Here is a 14,160-nt window from a genome sequence, read left to right as displayed (position 1 = left end):
CAAGGAAATTCCCTGGCAGTGTAAAGCCAAACTTATGACATCTATTCTCCAGCCTCTTTGTGTAAATCTTTCCAACTCTGCTTGTAGGCTGAGACTATGAGCATTAATTTTTCAGAGTAAGTGGGTGAGAACAGACAAGGTAGCAGTATTTCAGGCACGTGCTTCACAGCAGATTTGTCAATTCCCACACTGAGTGTGAAACACATAGCTGATTTCTGTCCTGTAGTCCCCTACGTCTAGGTGAGTGTCTTGTGCCTGTGCAGTGCCACAGCCCCTCCGCTGGGCTGTGATTACTCATGGCAGCTATAGCTGTCCCATCTGATCTACTCACCTGACGTAAGATGCATAAGATTATGATACAGGAGCACGGATGAAGTGTGCGCTCCAGCTGCCAGCTCTCCACCTAACAGTGACCTTGCACAGAGGAGCTTTCTCTGACTGCGGTTTGGCATCTCTCCTTTTTTATGACCTGTCATGAAACCATATCCTGTGGTAGTTTCAGACGTCTAAGTACTCATATACCAGATTCAGACCAAAATGGCTTTACTAAGAGCGCCTGCTCCCTGATGTTCTTTCCGGGCCAAACACCATGTATCCAAAGAAAATGACTGGGGATTCATATTGCCTACCTTTAAACATGCACAACACAGATGCCTGCATTCAAGCTAGTCATCTACGGTCTCTTTAGAGGGACTTTGGAAGAGAAACCACCCCCCTACAGATGGTGCCCTGGGCCTATTTAGACCCATCCCTTAGGTGGAGATGGATGTGCCTGTCCCTGTCTGCTGACTATGAAGCTGGATAGCTGTTGAGTTTGTGATAGTTATGTTTGGTTTGAAGCATCACCTATAGAGACTGCTGAAGCAGTGATATCAGTTTGAGCAGCGCACTGTCTGGGCTTTGGTAAATTATATTCACATAAAAATTGAAAGAGGATGTTTTAGTAATGTGAGCGTGACAGGCTTCCATATTGATATGTGTAAATAAGGCAATTCTGCACAGACTTCCACAATAATGAGTCATCACGGAATTTGTTTGTTGAGGTGCCAGAGCACCTGTTTGTCCCTATTTTAAAATGACTCCTTCAGAAAGAATTTAGACCATAAACAAAAAACCCCTCAAAAAACCACAATTTAAACATTTCCCATTAGGACTGCACAGATGAGGAGAGCTTGAGGGCTTTTCCTTTCTTTCCTGCAGTAGTGGAAAAGTGTCAGCCCATTCCCATCCTGCTCCAAAGAAGAGCTAACAGCCAGCAGGTAGAAATGTCAGGGAGGATCTCCACTACTATTCAGCACTGTCATAGCAATGTCAGGCGTTTTTCACAATAACGTCCATATGGATGCAGCTTGGTTTTCCTGATGTTTAGCAGGAAGTAGCTTTAATATATTCATTAAAAGCCTATTGATTTTGAAACCATGTTAAAAGATGTGCGTAGGTACACATTACTAGAAAATGTTTACTATCATTCTGCTTTAAAAGCTGTATGTGAGGCAAGCTTCTACCAACAACAGAAGGTCTGTTTCAGCTGTGCTGAACGCCCTTGCCTTTACTGGCAGGTAAGAGAACTGGGTGCCTTCTGGAGTCACAGCAGTGTTTCAAACCTGTTTACATTACATATGTAGGTGCTGTATACGATCCTAGTTCGCTGCATTGAACAAACCTGTAACTCTCAGCTGAGTAAAACCCCATTCTCTTAGCAGTCTCACTAGTCAATGGTTCAATAGGGAGGCTTTTTATGTAATGGAACAGGAGGCATCTGCGAACACCTCAGTCTTGGCCAAGTTTCAGATGAAAATCATGCTGCAGATTCATGTAAGTGAATGAACTTCTGGACAGGTTCTGAGCCAAAATCCATAAACGTTGTGCTTTATAATGTGATTCACTAAATTGGAGTGTCCACATAATCTTATACAGGATGTCAGGAATTGCCCCTGAAAATTCTGCTTATACTTTTGAAGAACCTGTGGAAGCTTGAACAATTCATTTCCATCCCTCCATTTCAGTTCAACCCCACCTGCTACCTCTTCTTCCCCCAAAAGGCCAACCCCAATTCCCCAGTATTCCACAGCCTGGGTTCTTTCCATATAACTGTGAACCTTTAGTTATCTTAAGGGCATCACCAGCATTCACACTTTCCATAACAGCCCAAAGAGGAAAATGAAACAAAACTTCGGTACTCACCATTGTGCAACATTGATGGGCTCAAGACAAAACATTACCATCCATGTTTTACTTAATTAGCAGAACATGTCCTGTTATTAGGAAAGGTAATTAGAAACTCTGCTTAATCACACCTTATCATTATAGGTTGAAAGTACTCTATTAACTCCTCTCTTTGGAGTAGATTTGAGCTCAAGGACACACTTCATGGAAATAGAGCTGCAGAGAAATAAATGTGGTTTGGTTTCACTGGCCCAGCTCCTCTTGGAGGGACTGGAAAAAGGTAGAGGAAGTAAAATATCCCGATGGCACGCTCCTGGAGCCTTCCCCCTGCATTTAAGAAATATGTGATCACACAGTAGGTCTCTCTAGGGTCCTCATCCTGGCACTGGTGGTTCATCACCAGGTCCAGAATCCAGATGACACCTTGTTAAAGTCAGAAGTTTGAGCTGTGGGAAGTTGTCTTAGTTTCTCCAGACCATTTCTGAATTTGGAGCACGCAAGTTCCTTAAAATACAACTCAGAACCACAGGATTTATTTTTGATTGCCACCATGTTGTAATCTGATCCCTGAACATTAATTTTATGTGTGTATACTATAATTTTATGTGTGTATAATATGGGAGTGTGTATGTGTGCATGTGTGCATGTGTGCATGTATATAAATAGACATATAAAATAATAGGGCCCACACCAAGTGAATCCAGAATATCTTTGAATTTAGACACTACAGAGTTGTGATATCTAAACCAGACACTTCCAGTACATAGTCTATACACATCCTGATGATGAAAAATTCTGATTGGAGCCTATTGCTGTATCAGTAATATAAATGTTACACCAAAATAATATTTTTGACTAATATTCTCTTGGCTGTGAAGACACACCAGGAGTGTCACTTACAAAGGTCCTGATCAATTAACAGGAAAAACCTTTCAGAACAGAAGTCTGTTGAGGATATAGTTATGCTCTATGTGTGTATGTAGGGCTGTTATGAAGATGAGATTTACACCAGCTTTGGGGATGAGACACAGAACAATCTTACATTTCTGTGTAGCCAGAAATCATATTTAAAATTCTGGTTCTTGGATGTGGTGCTGGTGACACTCTCCAGCTTCATTCACAAGGTACACTACCATGACGAAAAATGATCTAGGCCTTACATGGGAGTTCTCTGGACTAATATTTTCTTCTTGCATTTACAAAATTATTTGACTTTTGTCAAAAAAAGAAAACCAAATTAAAGCAAAGCAATTTACTGCCATTACAAATCATTGTAATGGTCTCTTGTGACTTCAAAAATGTGATGAATCTCTGTACGAATTCTTTTTTTCTTTTCAACAATAATTAAGAGAGCATAATTCTGATATTTAGATGAAATATTGAGCCTTGTGAACACAGGCTATGTTTATGATGCACTAATCAAGATGTGTGTATTGGCTTGCGGGAATGAGGACAACGTGCATTTTTCTAGGCAGGAGGCATTAATTTCTGTGACTAATGAAACAGCCTGCGTTCGAGCAATTGGAGTGTATTCCTCCCAGCTTTACCATGTAACTTCTGAAAGTTTCTTCTTATGCAGGAGTGGGTTGTTCTTTTGTTAGTTTGTTAATTACAATCTAGTACAAAGAATCCTGCTGTGATGCGGACTTTCTGAAGGTGTTCCTAGGTTATACTATCCAGATCTGGATTATTGAAATATCATAAAAGGTTCCTTTTTTTTCCAAAGTCACAGCTGAGTTTCCTGTCTGTAGGTGTCAAACTTTTTTTTTTTCACTTTGCTTTCAATTAGGTGTGCATTGTACAGAAGAGAGACACCAAGAAAATGTATGCCATGAAATATATGAATAAACAGAAATGCATTGAGAGAGATGAAGTTCGAAATGTTTTTCGAGAGCTGCAGATAATGCAAGGCCTGGAGCATCCCTTCCTAGTCAATCTATGGTAAGTAAACCTTTAAAATTCTATCAAGGATCTCTTGTTTTCTGCTTATTGCTGGAAGGCTGGAAAGTTGAAAAGTGGGAAAAATTTTTGCTCACCTCTTTTTTTTAAGGTATTTAGGTTTTGCAGAGGGCTTTATTTTTCATTAATATTTTAAAGATGCCATTTTGCATTGGAATATCTAAACATCACAGTCACCTTTTCACTTCTGGTTTGGTTTCTCTCCAGATTGGTACAGCAGTATGTGGAAATGTGTTGTTCTGTCCAGCTTCATCATTTCTTTTTGACAATACCTGGACTAAATGTCTGTTATAAGGCTGTGGAATATCAAACGCAGCCATTCAATTGAATTTTTTTTTAGTTGATTCAGAGAAAATTCAGAACTCAATTACATTTAAAAAGTGACTGACATGGAACAACAGAAAAGCATCTTTTTGTCACCTGGAATTCCTCTTATCTTCCCTGTGCTAGCCACTGAATTCCTTGGCCACATATGAGCGTGAGAAAATGTTGGTCAAGTAATGACTAGCTTCAGCTACACCACCAACTTAAAATATTTGCTGGCTTTTATGTAGTGATAGTAGTAATAGGATGCAGACTTCCCTGTTATCTAAAAACTACCTATATCATTTAAAAAAAAAGAGGGGACACATAAACCATTATGATGTGAAAGTTGTTCAGTTCATGAATAGCTTGATTGGCTGCAGATGGTCACAGTGCAAACAGACCTTCTGATTTGTGAGTTTTAGCTGTCTTACTAGAGGTCAATGCCTAACCTACAGTCTCACGTCCATCCTTTAGCTCACTCTTGGCCTGTAGAGGTGAAAAATTTCCTGTTGCCCACTTAGGACCTTTTATGAATTAAAAGCCAAATTATGTTCTGGCTTGAGTGAACACAGCTTTAAGATAATTGCACTCATTTATACCAGCAAAGGATGTGATCTCAAAATTCATTCAAAAAGGACCTAATCATATATATATATATATATATATATGTATATATGTCTCAAGTGCTCTCCACTTAGAATGAATGATCATACTTGAGCTAACCTAATATCCTGTTGGAGGCTTAGAGAAATATGCAAACATTGTGACTGTAAAACAAAACTTTCCCAGTATATTTTCCAAGGTTCCAGCAACCTGTACTCTGGGGATTTCTTCACCAAAGATGTGGTATCTCTGTGCTTAAGAGCCTGTGGATTTTTCTGTCATGCATTTGTCTAATCTCTTTTGAACTCATACAAACTTTTGTTCTTTAACAAAAGGTGGCAAAGATTTCACCTATGTAACTAGACACTATGCAGAAACAGTCATAGGTTAACATGATCTACAAGGTACTTCAGTAAACATAACAATGCTGAAGGACTAAAGATCAAATATTTATTGTGAAACAAAAAGTATGCTAGATTTCAATGACTGTATTATAATCAGCTAATAATTATTCTTTCTTGTTCTCTTTTTTTCATGCTAAAGATTAAACCTGAAATAAGCAATACCTTAAAATGTGTTGGGTGTGATGAGGATTTTTATTGCAAAGAATGAATTTATTCTTCTTGTGCTTCTGAGATACTGTCACAAGACCTCAAGACTAAAATGTTATACAGTATGTGTGTATGAGAAATGCAGAAAATGAAAGATGTAGTACTCTAGAATTAACGAAACATTTCACGCAAAAAGGACACCATTCAAGATGTGCCAGTGCACTAACGATGTTCTATATTCAATATCTCTAGCAATCCTTATAGCTGACCAGTCTATCTAGGATGCTTATTAGGTAGAATTACAAGATTTTTCTTTGAAGGGAAGGCACGGGGGAGCTGCCCACCCATCATATCACATAATAAATGGCAGGTCACCTCCCATGGATGGGGCCTGAAATTTATCACTGGCATTAAATCTTGTGAATCAGCTCAGCAGCCAACAGTCCTGCCTCCCTGTCACCAAGCTTAGTTTTCATGTCTATGGTATGAGACAGAAGAACATGGAATAGTCTGAAGACTTACATCCAGATCTAAAATCAGTGCCCACGTTCAGGGATAGGCTTGAGAAGACATGCAATTTGCTTGTACAACCATTCAACCCCTGCTGCCTTAGCATCTCAGTGCTTCACAGCCTGAAATGCCCATGTAGACAGCATACTTTGGTTCTCCTTAGGGCCAAAACATGAATGTGTGAAGGTATAGCTAACCTAATAGGTGAAACAGCATCCAGGAACATTCCCAGGTGCTGCTTGATGCAGCCGGACTTGCCCTTGGCACATGCCTGTGCCATCTGAGCCAGTCCCTTCCCAAACAGCTCCTGGGATAGTTCCAGAGTCACAGTGTCCTAGTGTCAATGCGGTGTGGCCACGGCCCTTCAGCAGCAAGGACTTCCTAGCAGAGGCATGAGCTGCTCCCTGCCAGCTGGCCTGAGTGCTTGGAAATGCTCCCCAGCATGTTTCATCTATGATACCCAGAGCAGCTGAGAGTAGGACCTCCTACTCTAGGGACCTCCATCCTTCCTGTTGAAGGTGGACAGCTGTGTAGTCAAACCCTGGATATATGAGACTCTACTGAGATTCAGGGACTTGGACACACACAGTTAGAACTGTAGAAAATTTTCCAAAAATAATTTCACTGACACTTAGTATTTTCACCTGAAGTATTCACCTCAAACATTACACATTCAAATATCTACTGATTCAAAGCCCTGACTCCAGAGTGAGCTACTGAACTACTAGAGTTCACCCTGGGCTAGCACAACAAAGGAAAGTCTTGGACACAAACCTCCCCAAAATTAATCTATCCTACCCCAAATAACTCATTGTTTGTACCCGGTCCATAATATGTTTCTATAATTAGCTTTGCACAATCCTAAATTATTTTGAAAGACATTCTGATATATTTCTGGAGCGTCTACAGTTGCAGACTGCAGTTGCATGTTCTAGACCTCTGAATCTTCTGTCTCAACTTTTGCCTGAATTTCAAGATGTTCTACAAGTAGTCTTCAAAAAAATGACTTCTGTTATTGAACAACAAGGGTAAAACACAAAAATCACAAGTGACCCATGAATAGTGTTCACCCGTTCTATTAACACTAAGCCATATGAAGCTCTTAAACCTATCAATTATATTTTATTTATTTAATAATTGAAACTAAGTTTTATTTTTTATTTACTACTATGAAAAAAGGAACACTGCAAGTACAAATGGAATATTCCTTAAACATATTTTATGTGTTCCCAGCAACAATCTCTTAAAATAACAGCATTTTCATTGATTGCTGGTGAATTAGCAACCTGTTTAATGTATTTTTACTTGTAGTTTAGATGCAATAATAATTTGCATCAAATACATTTACATTGTATAACTTACATTAGATGATTAGCAGGAATCCATGAGATTTCCTCTTATGAGTCAATTCCTGGCATACTAATGGAAGGAAACAGTTGAGGCTGCATTTCTTCTATAGCAATTGCAGCTAGATTTGTGTTTCATTTTTCAGAGTTAGATTTTTTTCTATTAATTTTGTTAATTGCATTGTAAATGTACAAATGGGCTGCAACAGGAGCTACTAACTCTATCTTGTTTCACAAAGTGGAATATTAATTTAACAGGGAACAGTTATGTCATGGTGTATGGGCAATAACACAGCTGCAGCTTGTGTAAATGTTGAGTTTCTTTTGAACGGGCTGTTTTGGACTAGTCTGTCTTTCTAGGCTCTATCACACTTTCTAAGGGCACATATCAGTTTTCAGAAATCCTGCCTAAGGTAAGATTTTGGTGACTAAAGCTCAGAAATCCCATCCCTAAATTTAATTGGCATCTCCCTACTTAGCTGGGGTATCAAACTTTGATTTCCCAAGGATATTCAGAAGTAATTATTCTGAGAAGGTAAGTACCAATCTGCCATCTAGAGCTCTGCTGCAGTCTCCACATCAGTAGACAGGTACTGACACTGTTCACTTAACTAAAAAAGCACTAACCCTCCTGGACAAAGTCAGAAATCCAGTTATAGGTAAGACCGAGACTAAGATGAGTAGTGGTTCACAGGTTTTCCAAAATGGTTTGTGGTGTATGTGCATTTTACATTAGATTGTCTTGGATAAAAACTGAAAACAGACTTTGGATTAGGAACTGTACTAAAGTGTGTTTGCACAAAACACTTTGTGGGCTTGTGGTTAAGCAGTCATGCAGTCTGTGATGAACTGGAGATCCATCTGCCCGTGCTAAGGGGAGCATAGAGATCATGTCTCCTGCTTTCCGGATGAGCTGACTACTTTTTTACTACACAAAACATAATGATAGTGCCAACAGCTGTGTTGATAGAAATTAACCTGTCTTATTTGCCCTTTGCAATCTCAGTGAAAAGCAATTAGTTGGCAGGACCAGTCTGGATGACACTTCAAAAGTCTTCAGAAAAAACTACATTTTCCATTGATTTGAAAGGGAAATTAAGGACTTATTTTGGTTGCATTGTCCCTTCCCCTTGATTCCCTTCCCCTCTAATCCTCAGTTATAGGAAGCAAGATTTAAGCTTAGGTAGGTAGCCTGGACCTGATCTGCTGTTCTTTTGTCTGGAAGGGATATGCACGATGAAAAAATTAAGAAATTTTATTACTAAAATACTTGCAGTTTTTTACAAAGTATCATTTTCTGTAAGAACAACTTCAGTGTTATCAGAATTTATTCTTTTGCTTTTGGACACATTAAAATCCAAAATCCATATTGAAAAGTATATTTGGAAGCAACTCCACTCATGACGACCTTTTCATTAGCTTGTGGGACTACCCCTGGCCAGAACTGCTGATTTTCAAATGTTAATCATCTGGACTATCAAGATATATAATAAAATTAATATAGTGTTAAATGTCCCAACAATTCCTTGAACCAAAAGGAATACTAACCGAGCACATTAATCTTTCCTTGAGGAATTACATCATCAAAGAGAAAAGTTGGCAACTCAAGAAAGAAACATGAAGACTGGAAAGCTCTTCAGTTATACGTGATAACTGCACAAAGACGTAATGAGATATAGGTTAGCAATCTGTCATCAGTTAAATTCTTGTAGAGAGAAAGAGAAGAGGAAAGTAGGTAAACCTTCTATAGTGGCTAATTCTGCTGGCATCCATCAGTAACCCCAGCATACGCAAGAATACAGAACAGCTGGTATAAAACAAGGGTAGCATCTCAACTCCGAAAGATCCGTATTAAAAAGCTATTTGATGCTCATGCATCTTCTCTGAGCTTTATTAAATTTAGCTTCACAATCTCATCTTATAAATCATATTATTTGAAGTATGAACTGTCTTTCATAACATCTGACACAGAAAAGAATCATTCTTCTGTAAATGCTCGTAATAGCTTGGAGGATAACAGTGTTTTTCAGGAAGGGCTTGGGGTTGATTTATAACCTTCATTTTAGAAATGAAATTGAATAAATGCTTAAAGATATGTGAGCCTTGTAGCCAGTTTTATCACCGTTAGAGGCATTTCTGATAATAGAGATTCCTTCTTAAAATGAAAAGCAGTCCTGGTTTTTATCAGACCTTTTGTACATCGTGTATTTCAAGCATAGATGAATGAGCTGTAGAAATGTCAGCTCCTAACACGGTCCCACCTTAGGACTACAACATGCCCCTCTAAGATCCAGCATTTTATCCATGTTTATCCTTCCCCAAATATCTGAGTGTCCCTTGGGCAAGATGAGTAGCGTTCCTGAAAGGATCCATATTTTAAATAGCTTTCTCACAACATGCATTAGGACTGAGCCAAGAGCCAGGTTACTCCCTATCTACCAATGTGGCTAGACTTGTCATTACATGACTTGTCTTCAAACATGAGTAGATCTGCTAGCTGCTCTGAAAATAATACAGCTTACCACAAAAGACAGAGGGGTTTTTTGCGAAAAAATAATGTATCAAAATGGTGGAACAGAAAATTATGGAAAAAATTTTGGACCATTCCTCAAAACTTTTTGAACATTGAAGTCATCTTATTTTTAATAGCCTTGCTTAAAACTGTTATATCCTTTTTAAATTGTCAGAACAATTTCAAAGGCAGCAGAGGGAGAAGGATGAAGATTTACTTTTGTCAGCTTATAGGTCATTTTCCTTGTATAGACAGAACAATATGTTTGATATATTTAACAATCCATAGAGAAGTGTTACCTGCATTCTCAGAGTGGCTCTATATTTTGATGTATTTTTCTTTCTACTCATCAGTCCTTGGAAACCGTATGTATTTCATAAGACAGATCTACAAAAGTACATTACTGCTACCACCTAGAGTAAGACTAAGTTTTAAATCCAGTGAAAACTGGAACAAGTGAAGAACGCACATTGCAGCAAAAATGCTCATGCATTTCTGAATTTACCTAAAATCCCAATCTGTCTTCAAAAGAAATGGCAGGTAAAAAAAAAAAAAAAAAAAAAGGAGAGAGAGAGAAAAGAATGCTGGAGAGAATAAATTATTTGTTCAGTCTCAAGTGTTGGATGGGTTGTTTAATGTGCACACATGCATAACTGGAAATTATCACTTCTCTGAGAAGGTGCCCTTTCTAGAATAGGCTGGGACAAACATCGCCTCGGGCTGCCCCATAGCACAGCTCTGCTTCTCAGACTGGCATCAGAAGTGTGCATGAACTAACAAACTCAGGGAAGCAAGAACACCTGGCCAAGTGTTTTACTGCTGGGTGGAGCTGAAAATAACCGGTCAAGGAGCATCAATTACCTATCAGAGGCCCAAGCACCAAGAGGAGGCAGTTCAGGTTGGTTTTAGGTGAGTTTGTTTAGTGGCTGCAGTGTTGTGTAACTTGCCTTAATATAGTAGACCTAATCTGACCTGAAAATATTTCATAGGGGGTGGAAAATTTCTTTTCTGGTATCTAATCTGACCAGCTTTCTGAGCTTTGTGAGACTCCATACTAAAGGCTGTGAGTAAAGTCCATGATCTAACAGAAAAATTACATGATATTTTTGGAAGGGAGCAGGGGAGTTGTGATGTTTCCTTTTGGGACACATGTTGGGTGTTTCCAACTAGCCTGGCTGCCTCTTCAGCACTCAGTCCTGCTGCAAAGGAAAGTCAAACTGTAATGATGTCTATTTTAATAGTATGTGGTGGATCCCCAAAAGGTCATGAAACAACAGATTCTGACAAGCATTCAGTTTTCGTGGAGAGTAACAAAGGTGCTCAATGCTCTTAGCTCCCTTTGGTTATACCTGGCTGCTAGTTTCTGGGAAGAAAGGCTATGATGTTGCCCTCTTTGGCTACCGCTATGCTAGTAAATTAAATCTAGTTATTCTTACTGGACTCTTGAACCCAATCTTCCATACTGCTAAATATTTTAGACCCATTCCTAGCCTAGCTGGGGCATGAGCACTATCCCAGAGAAGCCCCAGGCACTGCCAGATTACTCCCAGAAGGCAGCTTGCATGCCACTACCCTGGTTTTTTGATGCTGACAGTTTAATAGTCCAGGCACAGACTTTTCTGTGCCATTTGGTCTTGGAGCTGGAGAAACAGCCACTGACATGTTTATTGATACAATATATGTTTCTTAATTCTTTTGTGAATTTAGCTGAGGTCATGAACACCAGGCCATGTAATCCTGGGCCATTATAGATGTCTGTTGGGCTCTAGGATTCCTTTCCAGGCAAGAAGAGATTGTAAATCAAGGGAGCAAGATATATATAGTGTCTCACACAGAGTTTAGATGGGTGAACTCTTTTTACTATAGAGGGAGCAAAGGGTGAGTACTTTCCTCAAATAGCTAGATCAATTCATCACTGCATTAATGTAAATCTGGAATAGGTAAAAATATAGAAGTCTTATATCTAAGATTGAAAAAAAATGTCTGTTCTCCAGAGCCTTAGAAGACATAATGATGGAGGAAAGAGGGCAGGAAAAGGTGATGAGGCAGCAGGAAGGGTAGGATAATTGGAAGAAGAGAATATAGGAAAGATTTGTCTCGAGTTGTAAATATTCAGGATATTATTTCTGGCTGTGGAAATTACATTGGACTCAATACTGCCACTTGGTAACCTCTGGATGCTTGTGCTAAATGAGTGTTAGCTGTAACATCTTCACTGACTGATGAATGCATGATCCAACAGTTATTTATTTTTGTGCCGACTTCAATACCCCATAGTACTAATTGCCAGTATTGGAACACTGTCTCAAGTCTGCCTACATTGAAATTTGTTCTGGTGACTAATTGTTTCCTGTGAGAAACTGCTGTCACCTTGGAATATATATCTTTGGACTTTAATACGTTCCTCATAAAAGCAGGAATTGGCCTTTGGCATAGAATAAGTTTTGATCTTTTCTGCATTAAAAACTGCTGCAATAGATATTTCATCTCATGTATGTCTCGCAGCCTGGGACCTTTCTTAGGAGCCTGTCTTCTGCATCATTCTTACTGAGACAGAGACTTTATTTGCTGACCCATAATATACTTTTCTCACACAAAGCTTTCACTGCAAGAGGAATTTTTTTTATAAACATGAATAAATATCAAACTGCTGGGAAAAATAATCCCTTTTGTTTTAAGAATGTTCAGTTTTGGTCAAGTTCCTCTTACGAACTCACCACTATAGCCTCTTTCTGCCTTCACAGGGGGATAACTGCTACCCAGAGTAGACCCTCATGAGCCTGGGGTTAGCCTTAGCCATGTGTATTGGGTTTGTGTGGCAAGGTTTTGGTAGCAGGGGGCTACAGGGGTGGCTGCTGTGAGAAGCTGCTAGAAGCTTCCCCTGTGTCTGATAGAGCCAATGCCAGCCGGCTCCAAGATGGACCCGCCGCTGGCCAAGGCCAAGCCCATCAGTGACGGTGGTAGCCCCTCTGGGGTAACGTATTTAAGGAGGGGGACAAGTTGCTGCGCAACAGCAACTGGAGCTGGAGAGAGGAGTGAGAAGATGTGAGAGGAACAACTCTGCAGACACCAAGATCAGTGAAGAAGGAGGGGCAGGAGGTGCTCCAGGCGCCGGAGCAGAGATCCCCCTGCAGCCCGTGGAGAAGACCATGGTGAAGCAGGCTGTCCCCCTGCAGCCCATGGAGGAAGGATGAGGGGGTGTAGAGATTCCACCTGCAGCCCATGGAGGACCCCATGCCAGAGCAGGTGGATGCACCTGAAGGAGGCTGTGACCCCGTGGGAAGCCCACGCTGGAGCAAGCTCCTGGCAGGACCTGTGGTTGAGCCTGGGAAGAAGGGTAGGGATAAGGTGTTTTAAGGTTTACATTTTAAGGTTTAAGGTTACATTATTTTCTCATTATTGTACTCTGATTTGATTGGTAATAAATTAAAATAATTAAATTAATTTCCCCAAGTTGAGTCTGTTTTGCCCCTGACAGTAACTGGTGCGTGATCTCTCCCTGTCCTTATCTCGACCCAGGAGCCTTTCGTTATATTTTCTCTCCCCTGTCCAGCTGAGGAGGGCAGTGATAGAGTGGCTTTCGGGGGCACCTGGCCTCCAGCCAGGGTCAACCCACCACACCGTGTCTCAGGTCTGTGGTGTAGATAGTCACAATAAATCCTCTGCACATTTGTGGCAGGGATGAGTGTTGTTCCTTTTTGGCCAGAAACAGAGCTCCAGTGCTGTGGCAGGGGTATTCTCAGGAGAGCTTGCAGGGAAGCAGGGTATCAGTGCTCTCAGCCTAATAAGATGGGAAAGAAGAAAAGCCCTTAGACATTGCTTCAGACTCCTCAATTGCCAATTTAGGCAAGCAGTGCTTTTTTTTTTTTTCCCTTTTTTTCCTTTTTTTTTTTTTTCATTCTCTGCTTTAAAGGTTATGAATGCCAAACATGATAGCTAGAGTGTGTAATTAAACTGATAACCAAGGTCCTATAGGTAAAGTGGTTCTCATAATCAGTGACAGAGTAATGAGTTCATCATGCAAATCTACTGTTTTCAGGCAGGCATGAGCGATTCTTACCTATGCTATGGAATCTGGGACTGCAATTAGCCTGTTCTAAAAGCTCTGCTAAAGGTAGACTATAGAAGATGAAGCTCAGCACTGCATTAACAAAGCCCTACAACTGTGGCACAGCCATCAGACTGCAAAACTGTCTTGGATGTACTT

The 14,160-nt window shown here is 40.0% G+C and overlaps 1 protein-coding gene across 1 annotated transcript in view; it reads left to right on the top strand.

Annotated features, from left to right (window-relative positions):
• The window catches only part of STK32B (serine/threonine kinase 32B), a 173,924-nt gene that overhangs the window by 32,831 nt on the left and 126,933 nt on the right, over positions 1–14,160 (top strand). Inside the window, exon 3 of the mRNA XM_054823749.1 lies at positions 3,956–4,107. Coding sequence (XP_054679724.1) covers positions 3,956–4,107 — 152 coding nt within the window. The remainder of the gene's footprint in view (positions 1–3,955; positions 4,108–14,160) is intronic.

Source organism: Grus americana, chromosome 4 (assembly GCF_028858705.1).
Source record: "Grus americana isolate bGruAme1 chromosome 4, bGruAme1.mat, whole genome shotgun sequence".
In the NCBI taxonomy this organism is placed as follows: domain Eukaryota; kingdom Metazoa; phylum Chordata; class Aves; order Gruiformes; family Gruidae; genus Grus; species Grus americana.
The sequence above is the reverse complement of the archived record's forward strand: the minus strand, read 5'-3'. Positions and strand labels throughout refer to the sequence as shown.